Source organism: Mustela nigripes, chromosome 11 (assembly GCF_022355385.1).
Source record: "Mustela nigripes isolate SB6536 chromosome 11, MUSNIG.SB6536, whole genome shotgun sequence".
NCBI lineage: Eukaryota > Metazoa > Chordata > Mammalia > Carnivora > Mustelidae > Mustela > Mustela nigripes.
Genome location: NC_081567.1, coordinates 30474321 through 30501434, shown reverse-complemented (window position 1 = coordinate 30501434; position 27114 = coordinate 30474321). Strand labels below are relative to the sequence as shown.

General features: G+C 47.8%; 1 protein-coding gene across 9 annotated transcripts in view; it reads left to right on the top strand.

Annotated features, from left to right (window-relative positions):
- The window catches only part of CLEC16A (C-type lectin domain containing 16A), a 215145-nt gene that overhangs the window by 39344 nt on the left and 148687 nt on the right, over positions 1–27114 (top strand). For 8 of the 9 annotated variants that reach the window (XR_009407029.1, XR_009407030.1, XR_009407031.1 and 5 more), the window contains one exon: positions 17013–17244. Coding sequence is in view for 6 of the 9 variants with exons in the window: in XM_059415313.1 (XP_059271296.1) it covers positions 17013–17244 (232 nt within the window). In the remaining 3 variants the exon portion in view is untranslated. The remainder of the gene's footprint in view (positions 1–17012; positions 17245–27114) is intronic. The other variant, XM_059415312.1, reaches the window with a different exon arrangement.

The window sequence follows — 27114 nt, the reverse complement described above, 5'->3', positions numbered from 1 at the left end:
AGAGTGCATGAGGGCACCCCTAAAACATGAGCCTCCGTGTCCTCTCTGCATGACACCTCTCTGTCTTTCCTGGGAGCTGGGTCTGCTGCCGGCCGAATACTCCTCTGCTCCTGGCCTGTGGAGCCCGCAGCCGAGAACCTAGCAGCCCGACTCCTCTGCTTCTGTGTGTGCAGAGGCAGAGCACTTGTCATTGTCTTGGGTCCCCTGGTCGCTGCTGCAGGACTGTCTCTGCAAACCAGGCTTGAACCAGACGGCGGCGGAGCCTCCTGCGTATTGAATGCAGCACGCAGAGTAGCCTTCTCTGCAGCCCGAATTAGAGCTCCCCTGAGTCTTTCAGTGACCCTGACCTTACTCGTGATCCCTGGCTAATCAATTCTGCTTCTGAAGCACACACATTCTTCTTCCTGAAAGTGGTAAGAGGCTTCTGGGAGAGAGTTGATGGGGCACACTGAAGGAAAAAATAGATCACCATAAATCAAGGGCCTTCATTGGCACAGATACAAACATTCCCACAAAAGAATTTGAACTCATTGTGTCTTCTCCCTTTCTTATGGGGCTGTTGTGGTCTGTCCTGTAATCCCTGAATGGAATGCTCGGTCCTAGTCACCACCATGGCCTGCAGAAGGTTGGAGTGTGGTGGTGCTGATTCATGCCCAAGAGGATGTGACAGAATCAGAGAAGCCAGAGCGTGGCTCCTTCCACTTAGCGAGTGGGGTGCTGTGGATGAGAGACCTCTTAGAACAGTCACCTCTTCCTTTCTCCTGGGCAGGTGGGGCTGGACAATTGACAGAAGTCCCATAGCTTGGATGCTTGCGGTGGGAGAGCCTTTAGCAGGGCTGAGGGTGATTGCACCTGAGGGCCAGGGAGGCCAGTCCTAGTCCAGTGAGCCCGAGAAGGGCCAAGGGTTCTTGGAATGGCCATATGTTGGAGGAGACAACAGGGAAAAGCAGAGCCATCTGGGGTGCAGTGGGGGTGGAGAAGATGTTATGGCTATGACCTTGGTGGCTTTTCTGTAATTGCTGGGCAGCATGACACAGAGCGGGCTGGGGTGGCCCCAGTGCTGGAGACTGCTTGCTCCTTGATGTGAGATATTCTCATCTTCCCCCACTTTCCCCCAGTGTTGAATGGGGACCATCTAGTCTGCGTTGAGCCGTTGGTGAATTCTTCCAGGTTTCTGTGAAAAGTTGGAAAATTGGGGGTGGGGACAGAAAAATGAGGCACCCACTGCTCTGGCATCTCTGCCCTGAGACTTGGTTTTTATCAGCCGCCTGGCCCCTGTGGGCATTTGTGTTTTTTAACGAGATTCTGAGTTTTTTGAAGCCTTGTCAGAATTAACTTATTCCTCTACTTAACAAATAATTGTTGGACAGGTGCCACATACTTTTATAGGCACCATAGTACAGTAGGGAACTAATAAGGCCCCGGACCTGCTTGGAGCTTCCAGGAGCTTCTGTCTTCATGGGAAGAGAGAGAGCAACAACAAAACTGTTAGTAAACATTGTTGCATGTTAGAATGCGAGAAGTGCTTTAGAAAAGCAACAGTAGTAAATTAGAGAAGGGAGAGAGGGCAGCACTAAAAGGCTTGAGAGGGTGCAGTTCTCCACAGAGTGGCCAGGGTAGGGCTCATTGGGAAGATGAAGTTGAGCATAGATGTGAAGGAGATGAGGAAGTGAGTCATATAGATTTCTGCAGGAAGAGCGCTTCAGCTGGAAAGAGCAGTCAGTGCAAAGGCCCCGAGGCAGGAATGTGCCTGGTGTGTCAGGAACAGCAAGGAGCCGCGTGGCAAGGCATAGTAGTAGGGTAAGGTCAGGGAGTCATCAAGCCTTTGAGGCATATGGTGCCTTGGGAGCCATTGGGAGACTCTGGAGTTTAGATCAGGAAAAATGGGAACATCATAACCTTTGTGGCCCCAGGTTTTAGCATGGCTCCTACAATAAACATCACTTGTCTTGAAATAGTGAATCTCTATGAGGGAATTGAGTACCTTGTCTATAACGAGCCAAGGAGATCCAGTCTTGGTCCATGCCAGGGTCCTCCCACCGGGAAACTTGGTTTTGCTCAGGGTGCTTTGTCTGACAGGAGGCGGGGGGGCCACACACAGGTGACAAAAGGGCCACTTTGTTCACTTCCCTTTCCAATGCCCCAGCGGTTTAATGACTGGGCCAGGAGGGGACTGGTGTGAATCAACTCATTGTCCAGCTGAAGACCCCAAACGAGGCAGGTGGGTGTAACTCAAATCCCGGGAGACAGTCGGTGGGGTTTTCCCAGGGAGTTCAGAGTTCTGGCTGTCCTGTGATTGAGTACTCGCTGACCACTTGCTGTGATGCTCGTAACCTTACTCCAGGGGACCCTGCTGGAAACCTCCAGCTTCATGAACAAAAGGAAAGGAAAAGAAGGCTTCGGGGCATTATTGGCTCACATGGTATTGCCCTGGTCCCACTACTGCGATGGGTCATTCCGCAGTAAGAGCAGTGCCCTTCTGTTGAGCCCTCCCTGTGTGCCAGGCTGGCTGGCTTGCTCACCCCCCTGCCCCCTCCCACATGTGTTTCTGGAGCACCCACACATTCTAGACAGGCACTGGGCTGGCCTTGGGATACAGGACGAACGAGACAGACGAGGTCCCTATCTTGACATTCTGGTAGGGGGAAGCATAGTACATAAGCATGTCGACACAGATTGAAGATTTGAATCTGGGAAGAAACAAACCAGCTTTGAGAGAAGAAGGTGAGGGAAGGCATCCCGGAGGAGGTGGCCTTGTTGGGTGGGGGACTGAAAGATGAGGAGCTGACCTGGGGGTTGTGAGGGCTGGGGGTGGGTTGTGATGGGCAAAGTGTGGAAAATGGTCAGTCAGCATCTTGGTGGGGATATACTGGCTGGGATCAGAACAGGCACCCCTGTGCAAGAAATACCAGATCAGTGGGAGAGAGGGCGCGTTTCTCATCTTGTTCATCGCCTTTGACGTCTCCTTTTAGGCTCCTGAGAACCCAGAGAGTGGGGAGGTGTTATCGTTCCATTCCGTGCATGAGCAAGCCGACACCCCCAGAGCTTAGGTGATCATCCTGTCCTCCCCCAGCACCAGGGGACTGCAGGCGTCCAGCCCCAGACCCGCAATGCTGCCTCTGATTCATGCCCTCCGTCACTGTCTGGAGCGACAGTCACTCTCAGTTCAGCATGACATGTGGGCTTCTGAGCCAAATGTTTAGGATGCCTGGGAGTTCCCACTATCCCACAGCTCCTTCTTCCTTGAGAATAAGTTCCAGTAAAACACTCTTCCTAAAGAAATACCCCATAGGTGTTTGGTGTGTTGTCACTGACTGAGCGAGTGTGTTTTATTTTGCATGAGCCTTGAACACGCCTCTTGCCTCATAAGCATCTTGCAGTTAATTTCTCCCCCAGCACTCATTAGCTGTTGGTCGAATGCCAGGCACAGCACTGAAGGGGCAGACCAGTCAGCGCTAGGTGTGGAGTGGGAGAAGGCCAAGGGAGGAGATGAGGCTGGTGTCTCCTGGGCCTGGCAGCACCCAATTTTGCTTCCTGGGCCGTCCCAGCCCCATCTTGCTGCTACCTGCTGCATCTCATCCGGGCACGGTGCCCGGCACAGGTGCAGTGCACATCCTCGGAGCTCCGAGAGCGTTCTGGTGCCAGGTCTGTGGACATCTCTCTGGTTTTTGCCTCTGCAGCTGTAAAGTCCCTGATAATTGGATGTTGCGCTCCTCTTGTTCATGGAACTGGCCTCTTACGTCTTCACGTTTCTCCTGATGGGTTTTATTTTCTCCCTTACATTCGGCAGTGCTGTCCAATTGCTTCACGGACATGGTTGTGCATTCTGGACATGTGCTGGCCTCAGTTCCGCAGCCCCACATTACTCGGGGTCCGGCCTGTGGTGTGTGCACCCGGGGGCCAGCCTAGTGCTTTTGCCCTCTGATGTTTGCTTGCTGGTCCCCGCCTTGTGGAGCCAGAAGAGGTTCACTCTGCAGTGGCTATCTGCCGAGCTTCCCTTCACGGCCGTTTGCAAAGCCGAGTGCTTTTGGTTATAGTTGGTGCTGGCCTGGGTCTCTGTCACCCCCTGTGACATTCGGAGCCTTGTGTGTACGAGGCAGACTGGGGAGTAATTACACATGGTGGGCGGCTGTCATGATGGTGAGGTCAGGAGGCTGCCTCGTGAGTGCTCTGTCATCCGTCCCTGAGCTTTCAGGGCATGTGTCCCCATGCCGCTCTGATTAGCATTTGCCCTGCGGGAGGCCGGGCCCACCTTGGCAGACTTGCCAGGTGCTTATTGAAGGGGATGAGTGCCGAAGCGGTGCTGTAGAATCATCAGGCCCCTGGGCACTGAAGCCAGACTCCCTAGATCCAAATCCTGGCTCTGTCTTCGGCTCTGCCTTTGCTGAGCGGGTGACCTTGGGCCAGTCCTTTGCCCTCTGCAGCACCCTCTCCTCCCTAGTCAGCTGTTGGAGGATAACGCGAGTCTGTGTATATAATGTGCTCACAGCGGCAGCAGTGGGTACACTTCTGTTGCCCACGGAACCTTAGTGATAGTCGTTAGTACCTGGAAACAGGTTGCAAGGAGATGTGCTACATTCTGGCACTGGCCTGTGGGGGTGGTGCTGCTATGAGGCCCATTTGGTGCCTGTGGGAACTGAGGCCCAGGGAGGAGGTGGGGAGCAGTGGGACACTGGGCCTGGGCTCTGGCTTTCCAGCGTCCCCACCGGTCCCAGCCTGCCTTGGTGCTTTTCCTTGCCATTCCCAGTGAACCATTGAATGGGTACAAAGCAAGCCTCTCTGCAGGTTGGATCTACCAGGTACAGAGGCAGAGGTACCCCAAGAGCTCGTCCTAGGCCATGGGCACCATGAGGTCCATCAAGAGCCGGGGGCTGGAGGGGCCGCCCAGTGGGCCCAGCTCCACCGCCCCACTTCCGGTGTGCCTGCTGCTCCCTGGAGGAGATGGCCAAGCACGTCACCAGGCGCCCCAGCTCCAGTGGCCCTGGCCTTTACAGAAATAAAGAGTGAATGGCCAGAGCTCTGAGCTGGCCTTCCTACCATTCTCCTCTTCTCCCAAGCTGCTTCTGGTGAACTCCGGCTACCTTGCCGGCTACTCCGGCAAAACTTGGACCAGTCATTTCTTTCTCCGTGAAGCCCTCCTGCACTTCCCTCTTGCCTCTGCCTCCCCTGGCTGGCATAGTTCCCCACTCCTTCCTCCGTGCCCCTGGTGTCCACGTGGACACATGGCGGAGCACTGCCCGCTCCAGGCTGGGCTTTGGGCTCTGCACAGGCAGCCCCAGGACAGCCGTGCTCTTGGTGTTTGGTCTGGCTCAGTGAGTGAGGTCAGTCCCCTGGTGATGGCTGTGACTCCAGCCTCCAGACTTGTCTGAATTGTTCCTAGTTTGTATTTAGGGCATTAGGACAATGAGATTTCCTTGAAAAGTCTGTAGGTGAATTTTTTTTTTAAATTTTCTATTTTTTTATTAACATAGAGTGTATTGTTTGCCCCAGGGGTACAGGTCTGTGAATCGTCAGACTTACACACTTCACAGCACTCACCATAGCACATACCCTCCCCAATGTCCATAACCCAGCCACCCGCTCCCTACTCCCTCCCCCTGGCCACCCTCAGTTTGTTTTGTGAGATTAAGACTCTTTTATGGTTTGTCTCCCTCCGCATCCCATCTTGTTTCATTTTTCCTTCCCTACCCCCCAAACCCCTCATGTTGCATCTCCACTTCCTCATATCAGGAAGATCATATGATAATTCTCTTTCTCTGATTGACTTAGTTTGCTTAGCATAATACCCTCTAGTTCCATCCACCTTGCTGCAAATGGCAAGATTTCATTTCTTTTGATGGCTGCATAGTATTCCATTGTGTCTATATACCACATCTTCTTGATCCATTCATCTGTTGATGGACATCTAGGTTCTCTCCATAGTTCGGCTATTGTGGGCATTGCTGCTATAAGCATTCGGGTGCACGTGCCCCTTTGGATCACTACATTTGTATCTCTAGGGTAAATACCCAGTAATGCGATTGCTTGGTCCCACGGTAGCTCTATTTTCAAATTTTTGAGGAGTCTCCATACTGTTTTCCAGAGTGGCTGCACCAGATTGGATTCCCACCAACAGTGTAGGAGGGATCTGCTTACTCTGCATCCTCGCCAGCATCTGTCGTTTCCTGACTTGTTCATTTTAGCCATTCTGACTGGTGTGAGGTTAGGTATCTGCTTGTGGTTTTTGTCTGTATTTCCCTGATGCCGAGTGATGTGGAGCACTTTTTCACATGTCTCTTGGCCATCTGGATGTCTTCTTTGCAGAAATGTCTGTTCATGTCCTCTGCCCATTTCTTGATTGGATTATTTGTTCTTTGGGTGTTGAGTTTGATAAGTTATTTATAGATTCTGGTTACTAGCTCTTTATCTGATATGTCATTTCCGAATATCTTTTCCCATTCTGTCAGATGTTTTTTGGTTTAGTTGACTGTCTCCTTTGCTGTGTAAAAGTTTTGATCTTGATGAAGTCCCAGTGGTTCATTTTTTCCCTTGCTTCCCTTGCCTTTGGTGATGTTTCTAGGAAGAAGTTGCTGCAGCTGAGGTCGAAGAGGTTGCTGCCCATGTTCTTCTCAAGGATTTTGATGGATTCTTCTCTCACATTGAGGTCCTTCAACCATTTTGAGTCTATTTTCGTGTGTGGTATAAGTAAATGGTCCAGTTTCATTCTTCTGCACGTGGCTGTCCAGTTCTCCCAACACCATTTGTTGAAGAAACTGTCTTTTTTCCATTGGACATTCCTTCCTGCTTTGTGAAAGATTAGTTGACCATAGAGTTGCGGGTCTATTTCTGGGCTCTCTATTCTGTTCCATTGATCTGTTTCTTTTTTTGTGCCAGGACCATACTATCTTGATGATGACAGGTGTGTAACAGAGCTTGAAGTCTGGAATTGTGATGCCACCAACTCGGGCTTTCTTTTTCATCATTCCTCTGGGTATTCGGGGTCTTTTCTGGTTCCATATAAATTTTAGGATTTTTTTGTTCCATTTCTTTGAAAAGAAAATGATGATATTTTGATAGGGATCACATTAAACATGTAGATTGCTTTAGGTAGCATAGATATTTTCACAGTATTTGTTCTTCCAATCCATGAGCATGGGACATTCTTCCATTTCTTTAGGTCTTCCTCAATTACTTTCAGGTGTACTTTATAGTTTTCTGAGTACAGATTTTTTGCCTCTTTGGTTAGATTTATTCCTAGATGTCTTATGGTTTTGGGTGCAATTATAAATGGGATTGACTCCTTAATTTCTCTTTCTTCTTTCATGTTGTTGGTGTATATAAATGCAACTGATTTCTGTGCATAAATTTTATATCCTGACACTTTACTGAATTCCTGTACAAGTTCTAGAAGATTCGGAGTGGAGTCTTTTGGGTTTTCCACATAAAGTATCATATCATCTGCAAAGAGTGAGAGTTTGACTTCTTTGCTGATTTGGATGCTTTTAATTTCTTCTTCTTGTCTGATTGCTGAGGCTAGGCCCTCGAGTACTATGTTGAATAGCAGTGGCGATAGTGGACATCCCTGCTGTGTTCCTGACCTTAATGGAAAAGCTGTCAGTTTTTCTCCATTGAGAATGATATTCGCTGTGGGTTTTCATAGATGGGTTTGATGATATTGAGCTATGTGCCCTCTATCCCTATACTGTGAAGGGTTTGATCAAGAAAGGATGCTGTACTTTGTCAAATGCTTTTTCAGCATCTACCGAGAGGATCATATGGTTCTTGTTCTTTATTTTATTAATGTATTGTATCACATTGATTTGCAGATGTTGAACCAAACTTGCAGCCCTGGAATAAATCCCACTTGGTTGTGGTGAATAATCCCTTTAATGTACTGTTGGATCCTATTGGCTAGTATTTTGGTGAGAATTTTCACATCTGTGTTCATCAAGGATATCGGTCTGTAATTCTCTTTTGATGGGGTCTTTGTCTGGTTTGTGGATCAAGGTAATGTTGGCCTCATAAAATGAATTTGGAAGTTTTCTTTCCATTTCTATATTTTAGAACATTTTCAGGAGGATAGGTATTAATTCTTCTTTAAATGCTTGGTAGAATTCCCTGAAAAGCCATCTGGCCCTGGGCTCTTGTTTGTTGGGAGATTTTTGATGACTGCTTCAATCTCCTTACTGGTTATGGGTCTGTTTGGGTTTCCTATTTCTTCCTGGTTCAGTTTTGGTAGTTTATACGTCCTTAAGAATGCATCCATTTCTTCCAGATTGTCAAATTGGCTGGTGTATATAGTTGCTTATAATATGTTCTTATAAGTATTTGTATTTCTTTGGTGCTGGTTGTGATCTCTCCTCTTTCATTCATGATTTTATTTATTTGGGTCCTTTCTCTTTTCTTTTTGGTAAGTCTGGCCAGGGGTTTATCAATCTTACTAATTCTTTCAAAGAACCAGCTTCCTAGTTTTGCTCTACTGTTTTTTTGGGTTTTTTTTTTGTGTGTGTGTTTGTTTCTATTTCATTGATTTCTGCTCTGATCTTTATTATTTCTCTTTTCCTGCCGGGTTTAGGCTTTCTTTGCTGTTCTTTCTCTAGCTCCTTTAGGTATAGGGCTAGGTTGTGTATTTGAGACCTTTCTTGTTTCTTGAGAAAGGCTATATATTATAAAGTATTGCTATATATTTTCCTCTCAGGACTGCCTTTGCTGTGTCCCACAGATTTTGAACAATTGTGTTTTCATTCTTTTGTTTCAATGAATTTTTTCATTTCTTCTTTATTTCATTGTTGACTCATTCATTTTTTAGTATAATGCTCTTTAGCCTCCATGTATTTGGATTCTTTCCAACTTATCTCTTGTGATTGAATTCTAGCTTCAGAGCATTGTGGTTTGAAAAAATGCAGGGAATGATCCCAGTCTTTTGGTACTGCTTGAGACCTGATTTGTGGCCCAGGATGTGATCTGTTCTGGAGAATGTTCCATGTGCACTAGAGAAGAATGTGTGTTCTGTTGCTTTGGGATGGAATGTTCTGACTATATCTGTGATGCCCATCTGGTGTGTCATTTACGGCCTTTATTTCATTGTTGATCTTTTGCTTGGGTGATCTGTCCATTTCAATGAGGGGGGTGTTAAAGTCCCCTACTATTACTGTATTATTGTCAATGTGTTTCTTTGATTTTATTATTAATTGGTTTATATAGTTGGCTGCTCCCATGTTAGGGGCATAGATATTTAAAATTGTTAGATTTTCTTGTTGGACAGACCCTTTGAGTACGATACAGTGTCCTTCCTTTTTTTTTTTTTTTAAAGATTTTATTTATTTATTTGACAGAGAGAAATCACAAGTAGAGAGGCAGGCAGAGAGAGAGAGAAGCAGACTCCCTGCTGAGCAGAGAGCCCGATGCGGGACTCGATCCCAGGACCCTGAGATCATGACCTGAGCTGAAGGCAGCAGCTTAATCCACTGAGCCACCCAGGCGCCCTACAGTGTCCTTCCTTATCTCTTATTATAGTCTTTGGCTTAAAATCTAATTGATCTGATATAAGGATTGCCACCCCAGCTTTCTTTTGATGTCCATTAGCATGGTAAATTGTTTTCCACCCCCTCACTTTAAATCTGGAGGTGTCTTCGGGTCTAAAATGAGTTTCTTGTACACAGCATATTGATGGTTTTGGTTTTTTATCCATTCTGATACCCGTTGTCTTTTGATTGGGGCATTTAGCCCATTTACATTTAGGGTAACTATTGAGAGATATGAATTTAGTGCCATTGTATTGCCTGTAAGGTGACTGTTACTGTATATTGTCTCTGTTCCTTTCTGGTCTACTACTTTTAGGCTCTCTCTTTGCTTAGAGGACCCCTTTCAATATTTCCTGTAGGGCTAGTTTGGTGTTTACAAATTCTTTTACTTTTTGCTTGTCCTGGAAGCTTTTAAACTCTCCTTTTATTTTCAGTGGTAGCCTAGCTGGATATAGTAGTCTTGGCTGCATGTTTTTCTCATTTAGTGCTCTGAATATATCATGCCAGCTCTTTCTGGCCTGCCAGGTCTCTGTGGATAAGTCTGCTGACAATCTAATATTTTTACCATTGTGTGTTACAGACTTCCTGTCCTGGGGTGCTTTCAGGATTTTCTCTTTGTCACTAATTCTTGTAAGTTTTACTATTAGATGTCAGTGTGTGGACCTATTTTTATTGATTTCAAGGGGGGTTCTCTGCACCTCCTGGATTTTGATGCTTGTTCCCTTTGTCATATTAGGGAAATTCTCTACAGTAATTTGCTCCAGTATATCTTCTGCCCCCCTCTCTCTTTCTTCTTCTTCTCGAATCCCAATTGTTCTAATATTGTTTCGTCTTATGGTATCACTTATCTCTCCAATTCTCCCCCTGTGGTCCAGTAGTTATTTGTCTCTCTTTTGCTCAGCAGCTTTATTCTCCATCATTTGGTCTTCTAAATCACTAATTCTCTCTTCTGCCTCATTTATCCTAGCAGTAAGAGCCTCTGTTTTTTATTGTACCTCATTAATAGCTTTTTTGATTTCATATTGGTTAGAATTTAGTTCTTTTATTTCTCCAGAAAGGGGTTTTATTTCTCCAGACAGAGTTTTTCTAATATCTTCCATGCCTTTTTTGAGCCCAGCTAGCACCTTAAGAATTGTTATTCTGAACTCTAGATCTGACATATCACCGAGGTCCTTATTCATTAAGTCCCAGCCTTGGTCATGCCTCTTGTTCTCTCTTTTTATGGTGAGTTTTTCCACCTTGTCATTTTATCTAGATAAGAATATATGAACTAGAGAATAAAATACTAAAAGGGTGGTAAAGACCCCAGATAAATGTGCGTTAACCAAATCAGAAGAGACCCCAAATGGGGGGGGGGTGGTAAAAAGAAGTTCAAAAAAATTTTTAAAGAGAAAAAAGAAAAAAATATATATATATAAGACTGATGAATAGAATAGAGCCACCCACTTGATTTTGGGTGTATTTTGGTCTCAGAAGAAATTACGTCCCAGAATCTTAAAGAGAGAATAACTTATATATTTGCAAAAATAAGGGTAAACATAATGAAAGGATGGAATATGACTGTAAAATGAAAATTTTTAAAAAATCTAAAAAAGGAGTTGATAAGTTGGTATGGAAAAGAAAGAAAAAGAAAGTGGAGAGAATTTGCTCAGGCTGGAAACTAGAACAAAGCCATGTGCTAGATTTAGAGTATATTTTGATCTATTAGAAGAAGTTGTAGCCCCAAATTTTTTAGAAGAAAAAACCCTATACATATACAAAAAATAAAATTAGATACAATGAAGGATAAAATATGACTATAATAATGAAGACTTAAAAAGATTTTTTTTTAGGAAGGTATTAGTAAGATAAACTAGTTAAAAAACTTTAAAAGAGGAAACAGCAAAAATTTAAAAAATTAAGATGAAAAAATAAAATTAAAAAAATTTAATTAACTTTGCAAGACTAAAAAATCATGGGGAGAAAGCCATGAATTCCATGCTTTGCTTTTCCCTCCTCTGGAATTCCGCTGTTCTCCTTGATCAGTGAGCTTGGTCTTGGCTGGATGTTCTTGCTGATCTTCTGGGGGAGGGACTTGTAGTGATTCTCAAACGTCTTTGCCTAAGGTGGAGTTGCGCTGTCCTTTCCAGGGGCTGGGCTGAGCAATCTGCTCAGGTTCACTCTTGGGAGCTTTTGTTCCCTGAACACTTTGTGTGGAGTTCTGGAGGACGGGAATGACAATGGCGGCCTCCCCATATCCAGCCCAGAGGAGCTGAGACCTTGGGTCCCCACTCCTCAGTGTGCCCTCAGAGAAAAGCGGTCAATCACTCCCATCTCCCTGCTCTCTGGCCGCACTTCGAGCTCACCCGGAATGTGACCAAGCGTTTCTGTCTCTGGCACACACCCCCGTTTGGAGCCTCCAAACCCAGCAGATGCCTGTCGCACTGCTCTTCTGGTACGTCTCCCTGGATCTGCCATTTGTGGGGTCTGTGCTTGAAGAGCAGTGGCCCAACCGTGCTGTGGGTCATGGTTTAAGGTAACCCCGAGCTGAGAGCTCCCTCCTCGGCTCCGTCTCTGTAGTTGGCTTCCCTGCTCTAATACCTGCGAGCTCTGCTATACCCAGACACCCCCGATCCTTCTTTGACCCCGTGGAACCTGAGACCACACTGTCTCCACAAGGGCTCTACCACCGCTTAGCCTCTGGAGTGACATCTCTCAGTGGAGCAGACTTCTACAAGTTCGGATTTTATTCTCCGTTGCTCCACCATTTGCTGCAAGCTGGCCCCTCCCCCAGCGGTCTATCTTCCTGTCACTTTGGATTTACTTCTCCGCATGTCCTACCTTCCAGAAAGTGGTTGGTTTTCTGTTTCTAGAATTGCTGCTCTTCTTCTCTTCCATCTCCTGTTGGATTTGTAGGTGTTTGGAATGGCTTGATAACTATCTGATTTTCTATGACCCGATGTCATCTCAGTCTGCTACTTCTCTGCCATCTTGACTCCTATCTCTAGGTGAATGTTTTTTAAATCGAGGGATAACATAAATAAAGTGCAGTGATTGTCAGTGGCTTTGTGCTTAGAATTACATTTGTGCGTACCTTAGGGCAAGACAGAAGACATTTCTGGTAGCTCGTCCTCAGTCTCTAACCCCTCCCCCTTTCTAGAGCTGCCTTTTTAAAAAAAATTGTGGCGGAATACATCTAAAAGTAATGAATTACCTATTTTTTTTTTAAAGACTTTATTTATTTATTTGTCAGAAAGAGAGAGAGAGAGAAAGCACACAAGCAGGCAGAGAGGCAGGCAGAGGCGGAGAGAGAGGCAGGCTCCCCGCTGAGCAAGGAGCCGGATATGGGACTCGATCCCACGACCCTGGCATCATGACCTGAGTCGAAAGCAGCAGCTTAATCCACGAGCCACCCAGGAGTCCCTGGATTACCTATTTTCAAGCATCTAGTTTAGTGACATTAGCTACTTTCTTTGAAGGTACTCATTACATTTAAATGGCATTGGTAATACTTTTTTGGGCACAGGGACTGGACACAAACAACTAGAAGAGAAAGTGAAAGTTCCCCCAGCTTCACTGTCTTCTTTAGAAGGGAAAACTATATGGAGCCTGTGGAGCCTTCCAGACCTTGCTGTGTGTACTGTTATGCCCACTTCTCTCCACACAGGAAAGCATGATACAGAGGGCCAGGTTTTAACTGATAATTTTACTTTTTTAATTGTAACCAGAATCCCGGATTGGTTGCTCGATCGTGGCTCGCTTTCTCATGTGCAATGTGCATGTGGCCTTTCTGGGGGTGGGGGGCACTCCTGGACCTAACAGAGGACATTCTGTTTGACACCTGGGGCATTGACAGTGCTGTGTCTTCTCCCGTGTCCAACACCTGGGCCTTATGTGTGTTTGTGTCCTCCTTCCTGAGCCCTTGCTACAGACCCCTCTCGCTGTCCATGCAGAGCCGGCTCTCCTAGTTACTCCTGACCACTGCGGAGTCCCCTTCTGGAGTATTTACACTTTGCACAAGGCTGGAAGCCTCAGGGTGGAGGAGTGGAGGCCAAAGTGAGATATGGTTAGCCAGTGGGCAGAAGCACTCTAGGGAGCAGTTCAGCCCTTGGGCCATCCCTAAAATCACATTGACTCTGAAGTGAGCTTTTCCCTTTCTTTTGGTTAGTTTCACCATCCTTGCTCTTGCTCCGTGCTAAAGTTAACCTTCCCAGGCTGTCGGACTCCTGTTTTCTTCCATTCCACACTTTTCTTTGTTCTTCTCTCTTTTACTTTGGGTGCAGTGTGGGCACATACCACGCAGCCATGAATTCACTCAACAGCAGCCCCCTGAGGCCCTGCCTTGTTCCAGGCACCTGATTTTGTGTTGAGAGCATAGCAGTGCGGGGCGGTGGGCGTTGCGGGGGTTGTAAGGTGGATGGGCCCTGCTCCTGTGGACTTGCCATCTGGAACTCTGGAATTGTCCACTGTCCCATGGAGAGTCCTGAGAGGCCAGTAGCCAGAAGGCTCTTGACAGGAGCCACAGGAACAGTCATGAATCTCTGTCCACATTTCCCAGCCAGGCCTTGTCAGCTTCTTCATGGTAATGGCGGGGTTTTGATGCTGTCGGTATTAAGAAAAACACAGGCTTTTGAATATAAAAGAAAAAAAAAAGGAACAATAAAGTTCAAAGTTCTAATGTCCAAATGATTCCTGATTAATTTTTTTAAAAAGGTTAACATGCATACCAGATGGAAAGGTCTAGAAATGAAAAAATGCAAGTGTGCTTGTGCAGGTACAGAATCAGAGATGAAATCTTTTATCCCCCAGAGATGAAATCCTAAGATATTTGTAGGCCGCTTTCCAGGAAAAGCAGTTCACAGCATCACATGGAGCCTTTGAAGAGATTTACCTGTAGGGGGCCTGCTGAGTTCCCTGCTCATGCTTCTCCACCCTGGTACCAGTTTGGAATCCATGCACATAGCTACAAAAAGACCTGGGTCTCCTTAACATGTTCGTGGATTCCCATTCTATGGGCAGACCGTAATTACCTAACCACTCTCCTGTTGATGGACATTTAGGTTATTTCCAGCTGTTCACTGGGTAGGGTTGCATTTTAAAGGTTTGAAATTTCCCCAGTAAACACGTCCTCCCAACACCTGACCATCGAGAAGAGCAGATCCCTTTGGAAAGTTTTTAAATTTATTTTCACAGTTGACTCTTACCTTTTTTTTTTTTTTTTTTTTTGGTAAGGAGGCAGGGAGAGCAAGGTGACTCCTATGTTGGATGCTTACTGAAAGAACTTTTACATCCGTGATTACGTTTAGTTCTAGAAGGCCAGAATTACCTACCCTGTGTATTAGACAAGGTCTCTGATGCTCAGAGAGGACCCACAGCTCATGGCAGGGTCCAGCTGGGGATCACACTGCTCTGAGCAGCCCTGGGCCTCGCACGCTGGTTCGCTTCCCTTTGTTCTGCCACTTCTGTACATCTGAGTTCACACGGACCTCGGGGAGAGGTTTCTACATCCATCCACGTGAAGTTTTACTTAGACCTCCTAACCGGGCCATGTTTTGCTCTGCGTCGATCTCGGTTTTCTGTTTCAGAAAGCTTTGATTGCGTCTGGGAGTAAGTGGTGATCAGAGGAAGCAGTGACTTTATCTCAGGACCCTAATTTCCTGGGTTCGAGTCCTTCAGCAGAAGATGAAGGGGCTGTCCAGGGCTGTGTTCGATCACACAGCATCCTGAGTGGGTTCTGATGAATGCTGTCTGTCCAATGCGGTACCCCCGGGGGGCTCCCATCTCTGGGCTCCCACTCGTTGGTGTCTGTAATGCACTCAGCGTTTCCTGGGCAGTAGAATCCTATCTCAATTTATCTGTCATTTTTGTGGATGAATAATCTAAAATGAGTAAATAAAAATTAATGTTTGGATTTGGATGCTAATTTAGCTTCCAATTAGGTTTTGTTTTGAGCGTTATTGAAATTAATCTGTGCTTCTTGAGCACATTCCACTTACTGGCAAGGTACGGTGGCCCCTAGAGTACGGTGGGTGGTTGGTTGGGGGTAAATTCAGAAGATGGATAAACCATATCAAGATAATGGAAACGTTTTCTTTAAAACTTTTTCCTTTTTTAATGACAAAAGGATGTCTGGACATCATCCAGACCCTGAAAAGAGAGAAATACTTGAGTCAGAATCTGCCCCAAACAGACTAGTTTTCTTTTGTCTTTTTTTTCTTGCTAGACCCAGTCCATTTGCATGTAAACACTGTTTAGAGGGTACTGAGCCCAGAACTGAGTTTGAGCTCCTGAGGAAGCACCTGTATTTCAGGAGGAGCTTGGGTTTTGGGATTGGGCAGTCTTCAGTTCCACATCTGACTCTTGGCTCAGGAGCTGTGTGACCTGGGCATGTCACTTTGTCCTTTGGAGTCTCTGTTTTCGTATCTATAAGATGGGAGTGGCCATCCGCCTATCTTATGTTTGTTACCTGGACTGGGACACAACTCAGTGTTTCCCACAGGCCTCTTTCATTTCTCTTAGAAAGCCTCCTGACTTCTCAGGGGAGAACTTCTTTCAGCTGCTGGTACTTGCCAAGCCCCCCTTTTTAAGAGCCAGCATTTAGCTACATCTAGTGCACCTTGCTTTTCTTTTCTGTTACTTAATTTTACCACAATAAGAGACACTGGTATTCCTTGCCCTATAGCAGTATACAGCTTCTTTTAACATACATTTATTTAAATTAGAAGTTAGGAATGCCTGAGTGGCCCATTCGGTTAAGCATCTGCCTTTGGTTCAGGTCATGATCCTGGGGTCCTGGGATTGAGCCGAGCTTTGGGCTCTCTGCTCAGCGGGGAGCCTGCTTCTCCTTCTCCCTCTGCCCCTCCCCTGTGCTCGTGTGCTCGCTTGCTCTCTCTCTCTCTCTCAAATAAATAAAATCTTGAAAAAGTCAGTAACAGCAGCATGCCATACTGAGGAACTAAACTGGGTGGATGGTAGGTGGGTTTTCAGCTCGGAGTTGGTCCGAAGGTTGTGGGTTATTGTTAAGCTGTTTAATATTGTTAAGCTGAATCTCAGATCGGCTACCTCCTGGCTCTTTGACTGTGGTTGGGTCCTCTACCACCTCAGAGCCTCTGTTTTATCATCTATAGAGGGAGGGAAATGATAGGAGAACCTCCTGGGGTCGTTGTCAAGTTCAAATGAGGTAGTGCAGTCAGGGCCCTTAGAACAGCGTCTGGCACATGCAAAGTACCCTAAAGGTGTTGACCAGAAGGGCGTTTCCTTGACAAGCGATGGCCTTTGGGAAGCCCACGGCTGGTGTTGGTAAAGTGCTGAGTTTCTGACTTAGGGTGGTGGGCTTGAGTAGATGGTAGCTGGTGCTCTCGTTCTGATGACTTAACTATGGTGGTGTTCATCATCGTCCTGATGACGAAGTAGGAGGTAGACTTTTGTTTTGTTCCAGAAATAGAATTTCTTGGGGCAGCAACTCTAGGCAGCTTGACGATGGTGTCGGGCGAGATTCCAAGGTTCCAATCCGTGTGTTGACTTCCCTAGGCCAAGCCCAGCATTCGGTGCTTCATTAAGCCCACCGAGACGCTTGAGCGCTCCCTTGAGATGAACAAACACAAGGGCAAGAGGCGGGTGCAGAAGAGACCCAACTACAAAAACGTTGGGGAGGAAGACGAGGAGGAGAAGGGGCCCGCCGAGGATGCCCAGGAAGACGCTGAGAAGACTAAAGGTACTGAGGGTGGTTCAAAAGGCATCAGGACGAGTGGGGAGAGTGAAGGTGAGTGCGCCCGTGAACGCCACCCTGCCGCCTGCGCCGCGAGCCGGGCTGTCCCTTGTGTCTGGTCCCCCTGTGTGTCCATGGGCACTCGTGTTCCTTCCCGACGCCAGTGTACCTCATTCTGCAGGCCCAGCCCTTTGCAGGCAGCTGTGGGCAGGTCCCCTGCCCTCATCGCACGGGTGACCCAGAGCAGGCTTCATGACTCGGAACCCTGTGCCTCAGTTTCTCCTTCAGTAAACAGAGGCTAGCAGATGGTATTTACTTTGTCATTCTGAGACTGGAGTGAGTGAATACGCATACCGTGCTCGGAGCAGTGCCTGGCCTGGGTCGCAAGCACTTGATGCTGTTACCGCTGTTGTCAGGCTCATTGCAGTTCTGTTCGTCCCCGTCACCTGCCATTCTGGTTTTTGACGCGGGTCGTTGTTTTCAGTGCACTGCAGGAAGAAAACCCATGTTTAATGAGATTATATATCTTTAAGACAATTATGTTTTGGGAGGATCCAATAATCAGATATCACTTCCTAGATTCTTACGTTAGGATTTGTCTGAAGTCTTGTCTTTGGACAATGAGCACAGTCTTTGGACTTGTCTTGTCTTCGGACAGTGAGTGAGGTACACCGGGGTTCGGGGCACATGTGCTCAAAAAGCCAATCATTCGTTCCTCTTTCTCTTTTGTATTGGGATGATTCTGGGTGAATTTCCACCTTGCTCTGACTCACATACTAACACTTTCTCGATCTGGACAACGGTGTGTGCTCTGGAATTAGGCAAGCTTCAGCCGTGCAGGCTCTCTGGTGGCAGGGGTTGGGTGCACAGCCACACAGATGGGGTCTCTGGCCACGGCCCGGGCACCCGGGGTGGAGCAGAGCATGGGGTAGAAATGGGATCGGGGCTCTGCTCGCTGGAAGTGAACTCCTCTGACACTTCCTGCAACACACGCACGGGCTGTCCTCAGCTCCCGCTGTGGGCTGTCCTCTTGGGTGCGGGGCTGGTTGTGGCTGCTCCAAAGCCAGCAGCTGTTGTTGGCCCATCAGTCTGGACTGTGGGAGTCCCTAGTCTGGGAGGGTCTGAAACTGGAAGATGGAGGAGCTCCGTAAATCCGTGGCTGGGAACTCATTTGATTTGGGCAGTTTGCTGTGATTTCGGAGCCAGAACCCAACCCCGTCTCCACCCTGCTGGCCCCATTCTGAATCTCTTGGCAGTTCTCAGGAAATGCCAAGATCCCATTTTGATAAGTCTAACTGAAGTATCTCTCTGGTGCCGCCCAGCCCCCTTTGTAAGGCTGAGACCCCCGCATGCTTTTATTCCTGTTCAAAGTGTGCAGGAAGCGCTTTGACAAAGGAATTCCTATTTGGCCCGGGACACGATGCCAACAAGTATGTCTTTGGTGGGGAGGTGAGGGGCAAATGCAAGGTAAGCAAGCCATCTTAGTTGGCTTAGTTGCATCTTTTCTCTCTCTCTTTCTCTCTCTCTCTTTTTTTTTTAAACTCAGGAGAAAGCTGTCTGGGTAAAAACCCTGGGGTTTAGTTGTCCTGTGGCCACACTGGGGTAAAGGAGGAGGATTTCACCCCATTTTGTACTCTGTGTTCCTGTCGATTTTGTTTTGGAAAGATGCTACCTCTTTCATTCCAATCCTTTTAAGGGCTGCTCTCTAACCAGGCCTGGCCATGACTAACCCTGGTGTGGACAGGGCAGGCTTGGCCGCAAGCACACAGGCAAGTGAGTCAGCCCGGCCGCCCGGTCCTGGCGTGCGGGGCTGCAAGCGGCTTGGCTGGGCTGCCTGCCGTTCCAGCTCGCTGTTGGGATGGAGGTGATGACTCCCCAGATGCTGAGCCTGCCTGTCCTCTGCCCGGGGCAAGGGGAAAAACATTGACCAGCCCCCAAAAACCTGTTTCCTGGGTGCTTTCTCGGCCAGGTTGAACCAGACAGGGCCCCGGCATCTCCCCCAAAGGTTTTGCTTGGACAGTTGATGCTGATGTTAGAACTTTAGTTGAACATGACTCTCAACGGTCGCCCCCACCCTTGACATTTTGGTGTCCTCCTATTTTCTCGAACACACAGTAGTCATTCCAAAGTATTATGGACCTCTCATTTTCCCACCCAGCTCAACATAAGTAAATACAGCTCCCACAGGCCTGTCTAGCAATGAGATACCTCACTGGGCGGCGGCAGCTCAGGTGAGCGGGGCTTTGTGTGTGGTGAATTTGACTCTTGCTTATTCTTAGATTTCAGGTGTGGCCGGTGGGTATCCTCTCCTTAGACTGTGTCTGTGTGAAACCAGGCAGCTGTTAGGTCCTGCGACTTGGAAGGGCATCAGGCCACAGTGTCCATGTGGGATGTGCTAAGAGATGGGATGCCTTGCAGTCAAGTCTAGGTTTATTGTGAGCCTCGACTGGTCTCCCCAAGCTCTGTACCTCAGTTTCCCCGTCTGGAAATTAAGTATTAAAAAATGTAATTCACGTGGTGCTTTTTTTTTTTTTTAATAAATTTATGTTAGGATTCTTGTGGTTATGAGAGTCAGAAATTCAACTCTGACTGGCTTCAAAAGGGTGACTATTGTTCATGTCGCTGGAAGGCCTGGGCAGGGCAGGCCCCAAATGTAGATGACCACCGGCAGCGCGAGGCTCGCATCCTGCCCGCCTACCACTGAGTAGAGAAGGAGCTGCTTCTTCCCGTCGGCAGCTCCAGTCTGGGGGCCAATGCCCTGTGACACTGATGGGCCTGGCTCACCCGTTGCTGTAGAAGGGTGTTCTTTGCCGACTGGTCACACTTGGGTTGCTTGTTGATCCCATGATAATGACTCCCTTGGTAAAAAAGAAAATAGGGTGGGTCCATCAGAAGAAGGGGGCATGGGTGCTGAGCCAGCAGAAACAGCAGATGCTCCCCGAGAAAGCTGCACTATTTCTGTGTGCTCCTTTGCCCTTTGGAGGTGGCTCTGTGGCTCTTCTCCCCTCCGGATGACTTTTCTCTGGCGGGCTTCTTGTCCTGTCCCTGGATCTAGAGGCTTGTTGACATCCTGCTTGTAATCAGCGCAGGCGGCTCTGGAGTGAAGAGATGCCGGCAGCAACTTCCCCTGCAAACCCTGGCATCCCCGCACTCGTGGGGGAAATCTTGCCTTGGTGAGGTGGCAGAAGGCACAGGCATAAAAAGGCGTGTGGTCACAAGTCACAATTTTGCCATGACCTGATTTAAATGTGGCATTAACATGTTCTTTTTCTACAAATGCAACCAGAATTCACACCTCCTCCACATTGAAGCCCAGACAAGGAAGTAGTGTGAAATGAGTGTGTGCCTCTGGACCCCTCTGCTTGGCTTCGGGTCCCAACTGATGAGTGACTCATTTTGAAACTGAGAAAATCACAGGGCCCCTACATTTGCAGAAATTGCACACTAAAAGGAAAAAGAGGGGTACCCTCGTGCCTGTGGCCAAATAAGTGTTCACTCGATGCATGTCAGTCTGAAAGGACAGTTGTCTCTTTTTGGAGCCACTCAGAGCAGTAATTTAATAAGCAGACCTAGAACAAGAGAGCGAATTGTTTTCACTTCTTGTCTGAAAAGTAGGATGTAGTTTTGGTGTTTGCCTATGGAAAAAGTAGGCGCTGATTTCATGTCCTCAGATTAAAGACCTACTCTTTTCTTGAATCCCAGCAAGGGCACGGAGTGAAGAGTCCATCCCCGATTTTGAAAATGCCAGGTCAGCTGGGAGTTGAGGGGTGCCCAGATGTTGGGAATCCCAGCTTTGCCTGTTTTGTTTTGTTTTTGTTTTTTTTCCTTTCCTTCTTTTGAAGCCTCCATTGAAATAAAATGGAATCCTGGCCTCATTTCTGGCTCCTTTTGCAAAGCCAGAGCCAAGCCCACGGCTGGCAGAGTTTCCTGACTGGGACGAACTGTGGATTAGTGGATTAGCCACTGGTAGGTGAGGGTCTGACTCCTAGACCCTGGAGAGGCTGCTCCTGAGCAGCTCTGTGACCCTGGGCAAGTCATTGCTTCCCCATGGGAGGCTTCCCAATGCACAGCCCTCAGGCTGACGGAAATGAGAGCATCACTGTCTCAGCATTCAACCATGTGGCCCAGGAGCACTGCAGAGACAACCTGGCCAAGGCGGAGAGCAGAGTGAGGAACTTGGAAGGACCGCGTGTGTTCAGGCAACCCCCTGCCACTCCCTACTGCGAGTTTCCACGAAGCTGGTTCTGTTCATTTGTCTAACGAGTTAATGAGGTGGCTGTGTGGGTGAGTGTTGAGGGGGGGCGGGGGGCGGACATCAGGAAGGGAGGGAGGATTAGGAGGCTGGGCCACCATCGCAGAGACGTGAGAGTGCCACCTTTTCAAATGGGCTTAACTAGTATAAGGAACTTCCTAGAAAAAAACATTTGGAATGCAATCTTGTGCTGTTCAGTCAAGGAAAACAACAAAACAAAGGAAGAGGTTCCCCCAAATCCCCAGCTCATACACACCCTGTGGTTGCCAGGTGCCTCTGGAAATTCTGCTCCAGGGCCGGCCAATCACATTCAGGCCTTCCCTTATTTCCTAGGTAACCAGCAAGGGCATTTTTTCCTCCTTCCCTGAACGTTCTCGTTAGGGCCTTCTTATTCTCCCCTTCCCCCTTTTTATTATCTGTCCTCATTTTGATTCCTGGAATGTAGAACACAGAGGGCAACTCAGAAAATCCTTGAGTCTGTGAAGTCAAAGACTGTCGGGAGGTCATGCCTGCCATTTCCCTGAAAAGCACTTCATTTACCAAATATTAATCAGACTAGAATGTACATCATCCTGGGCAAGTTGATGGATCATTGCTTTTTTATTTAAAAAATCAGAGTGTCAGAGCATCAGGGAAGCTCCCGGGTCTGGCCAGAGTTGTCACTTGGAGGGGGAGAGGTTGACATCCTCGGGTGCTGGGGGTCCTTCAGGCTCGTCTGTCCATCCACACTGTTGTGCAACCCGCACCGCCGTCCGTCTCCGTAGCTCTTTTCATCCTCCTGAACGGAAACTCCGTCCCCCTTAAAACACGTAACTCCCCGTCTTCCCACCGCCCCTCTGGCAACCATCTTTCCACTTTCCAACCTTCCAGTTTGGTCCTCGTGACTAGTGCTGCTCTGCTCTGCCCATGGCTACGCAAATCCTGTCCTGTTCTGGGGGCTTTTATGCAAATGACAAGAGGTTGAGGGCCGTGGCAGGGCCTGTGAGGCCTGAGGAGCTGGAGATTGGGGTTCCCAAGCTGCCCAGCCTCATGAGGAAGGTCCTCGACTCCCAGAGGCTCAAGGCTATAGTTGTGGAAAGGGGTTGTACCACCCAGGCTGGGGTGCAGGAGCCCTTCACGATGGTGGGTCCAGGGCCTGGTGCTGGGACTGTAGCCACACAGGAGCTCCTTGCCAGGACGTGGCTGATGGGCTGTGCCGAGAGAGGAGCCCCCCCAGCAGCGGGGCAGAGGCCCACCTCCTCGATCTCTCTCTGCCTCAGTGTGCCCTCCTGTAGAATGCCGATGTCAGGCCAGCTCAGCACTGCTCCAGCTGTGGGGCGCGGGGGTGTTTGTAAGTGGGATGGGGCGGTGAGAAGACTCTTGTTGACATCAGCCATCCGCTGCAGCCCAGCCGCACGTGCTGTCCCTCACGCCTCCCTCACGTCCCCACGCGCCTCCACTCCCCCCCCAGCCCCCCCGCCGTCCCAGTCCACAGCAGGCCTCGCTCCTGGTTGTTCCCTCATGGCGTACGCTTTCACACTTGCTTCCTATTTACACCAGCTGTATGCTTAGAGGACTAAGGAGGCTTTTTTTTTTTCATTTGAAAATAATTTCAGATTTATAAGAATTAGGAGAAACAAAAATAGTATAAAGAACACCTGTTTACCTTTTACCCGGGTTCATCTTGTAACATGTTATGGCCCATTTGGTTTCTTATTTATGTTTTCCCTCTCTCTGTCCACACACACACACACACACACACACACACACACACACACTTTTTCTGGGTGAGTTGCATCTATCCTGTCGCTTCGCTCCTACGCGTGTGAACACCCAGTTGCTAAGAATTGGGCTTTAGCTTGAATGACCCCAGGGCAGCTGTCCACGCCAATGTGGGTTTCTGCTGTCCCTGTCCAGTTTGTCTGTTGGCCCGATAATCTCCGTTCTAGGGTATTTCCCCCACCAGCCTGGGGTCAAGTAGTGCCTTTAGTAGTCCCGTCTCTCGGGCCTTTATGACCCTGGAACATCTTTCCACAGCCTTCTCTTTCACAACCGTGACATCTTTGAAGAATGCACAACCTCTCCCTCCTTTGTTTTAATAAAATACTCCCTCGTCTGTCTTTGGTGTTTTCTTTGTGATTACATGGAGGTTACGCATTCTTGGGTGGACTGTGGTGTAGGTGGTGTCCTGTCTTTCTCAGAGTGTCCCACCCGGAGGCATGTGCTGTCCCCCATACCCTCACGGGTGACATGAATACTGGTCACCTGCTGTGGTGACCCTTCTCTCTGCTGTATAATTGCTTTCTCTTTTCTTTACAACTAATTCACAGGGAGGCACTTAGAGATCATACAGTCATGCTGTGCCTCAGTACAGTGCCCCTGGGAGCCCGCATTCGCTGATGATACTCGCCTGATCCCATCTTCACCAGACTGGTGGCAAAACGGTCATTTTCCAACATCAGCCCTCTCTCCGTGTTTAAAAATCAGCCCTCAGCATTCCATTGCAAGCAGGATTTCTCCCTTCTCCCCCATTTCTTTATCAGTTCTTGGCACAGACTCAAGGATTTCAGTTTTTCGTGGTTTGTATTTCATTACTGACTGAATTCATCCAATGCTCAAATTGTCCCAGACTTGGCCTTTGGGAACCCTTTTGCACTGGCTGCTGTGTCCTTGTGCTAAGCTCCCATCATTTCTTTTGAGCAATCCTTATACTTTCTGGCTTGATAAGGTATTCCACGTTCATCTTGGAATGGTTGGGGAATGCCCATCCCTGACACAAGCCATTTCTCTGGAAAACCCTGCTTCCGGCACCTGGGTGGCTCAGTGGGTTGAGCCTCTGCCTTCGGCTCAGCTCATGGTCTCAGGGTCTTAGGATTGAGCCCCGCATTGGGCTGTCTGCTCAGCAGGGGAGCCTGCTTCTTCCTCTCTGCCTGCCTGCCTCTATGCCTACTTGTTATCTCTCTCTCTGAAATAAATCTTAAAAAAAAAAAAAAATCGCAGGGATTTGTTGAAAAAAAAAAAAAGAGAGAGAGAAAAACCCTGCTTCCTCGCAGTGGACAGTGGTATTAGAGGCCAGGATCTGGGTGCCAGAAGGGCTGATGGCTATGGGGGTGCCTTGCTTTTTGGCCCTTTCAATGGACAGATCTAAAAAACGGATGCCTGTATATACACAAAATATACATTTACTCGTGCATACCTGTATATATGTACAGACATGCATATGCATGTGCATATTTTAAAAATCATGAATGCGTAGCAATACCTCCAGTACTGAGACCAACGCAGATCTGTTCCCAGAGCGTTCTTTCTTGCCTTCCCTCATTCCAAATCCGTGTGTCACTTCTTCAGCGAGAGCCTTGGCTCCCAACAATGTCCACACGTTTGTTTGCTCAATCCTATAATACACCTTAAAAAGTTTCAGTTTGTTTATTGCTTATTAAACAGGAGATCACAGTGAGCCCACCCCTGCATGCCTCATCTGTCTCCCCACTGAGGGTATACGATCCGGGAGGATGTTTGTAGCTCCTTGTTAGTCTGCCCTTTCTTTGTTCTTTATTCCCCATCAGGATAGGTATAGCATGCATTAGAAAAAAATATTGGTCCTTTTTTTTTGGGGGGGGGGGGGGGGCGTCTGGTAAGGGTTCTTCCTTCTCATTTTTATAGATATAATTTCTTCTTCTTTTTTTTAATTTAAATATATGGGTTATTAACAAATTTAAAACCGCGCAAAAGGGTAAGTTTAAGCAGTGTCCCTTTTTCCATATTCCATCCCATTTCTCTTCCCCTGGTAGATAACCAACTTGGCTGCTTTCTGGAATAGCCTTCCCACGTTTGTTTTTGCGAGAATAGGAGGATCTATAAATGCTTGCTTTTTTTCTTTTTCCTTTTAATATTTTATTTATTTGTCAGAGAGAGAGAGAAGGCACAAGCAGGCAGAGTGGCAGGCAGAGGCCGAGAGAGAATCAGGCTCCCCGATGAGCCAGGAGCCTGATGTGAGACTCGATCTCAGGACCCTGAGATCATGGAGCCGAAGGCAGCGGCTTAACCGACGGAGCCACCCAGGCGGCCCCGTTTTCTTAGTCTCCCTTCTCTCTTACACACAGGGTAGCACATTGTAAACACTCTCTTTTTTCTTCACTTAGCGGCTTCTCTGGAAATCACTCCGTATCAGTTCACTGAAGTCTTCCTCATTCTGTTTTACAGCTGCTGTGTGTGTCTGTACCAAAGTTTATTCAACCGATCTTTACGCTTGGACAGTTAGGTAGTTTCCAATATTTTGCAATTACAAGTAATACTTCAGTGAATTGCCCTTGTGTGTCTGCATTTTTATATTGTAAAGGGGTGTATCTTCCAGATAAATCCCTGCAAGCCGGGTTGCTCAATTGAGGGGTATAATGTGATTTAACGCCCCCCTCCCTTTTTTTCTTAAGTTTCATTTTTTTAAGTAATCTCTACACCCTGTGTGGTGGTTGAACTCTCAACCCCAAGATCACGAGTCACACCCTCCACTGACTGAGCCAGCCGGGCGCCCCTCAAGTTTCCTTTTAAAGTGTATTTAAATCAAAAGAAAAAAGTGAGATCAGATAAAATGATGAGATAAATAAAAAATAGTATGGGCAACACATAAACTTGGCGAGCATCCAAGAGGCGGGCAAAGAACTGAAGCTGAAACAAAACTGAGCTGGGTTCTTGCCACCTTCCCTTCAGATTCCAAAATAGAGACCCAGATGGGATGAGGGCTTGTGGTATGTTGTAGCAGGTTCAAGTGGAGTGGGAATTCGGCGTCAGAGCCCGAGTCCTGGCCTCCGTGACTGCCCATGGAAATCCGTGCCCACAGGCTCACTGATCTGCTTTCCTTGGTGGTAGCAGCGTGGTGTGTGTGTTTACCCTGGGCAGGGAGCAAGTCTGCACCGAGACAGTCGCATATCCATAGGAGGAGTGGGAGCAGGGGCTCAGAAGGCTCTGCAGGACCATGCCCCACGTTCTGGTCTGGCATAAAAAGAAGGTTCACTTTGACCCTGAGTCACCAGGAAACGAAAGGTCAAAGCTTCTTTGGCACCCTCTTTTAAAGATGATTGTGGAGTCCGTTTTAGAATAGTGAGAATCTGGAGAGACCGTCTCCCCCAAAACTTATTACATCCCCCATGCCCACATGGCATTTTACATACAGCTTCAGGGAGTTGACAGATGCTAGAAAAGAATCACTACTTTTAAGAGTTGTTTGGATAAAATTGTTAAAAAGAGGGAGGCAGGGGAAACCTGTGTTGGCACTGGAAGGACTGTTGTACATTCATCTAGAGAATTCATCCCTGTGGAACTGCTCGCTCCCTGACTGTGCTGGCCAGATGAGGATACAGGGGGTGGGATACGGCTGTAGGAACCAAGGGGACAGAACTGAGGTTCAGAAACCTCACTGTGGATGGAGAGACCCTTATGGGACTGGTCCTGCATGAGGATGGGACCTGGGAGTGGGAGGGCAGTGACCCTGGCTTTTTGGGGGTACTTTTCTAACTATGCTAATTGTCACTCTGCTTTTGGGCTTCTGTTTCCTCATACACAGTCTCCAGGACTGAACCGGTGGTTTTTAGCAGTTTTGTGTGAAGCCCCAGAATTCTAGAAAGGAGCTTCAGGGGCTTCTGTAGGGTGCAGGAGGAAACCCGCGGCTGGGGGTGTTTGGGAACCCACCCACCCTT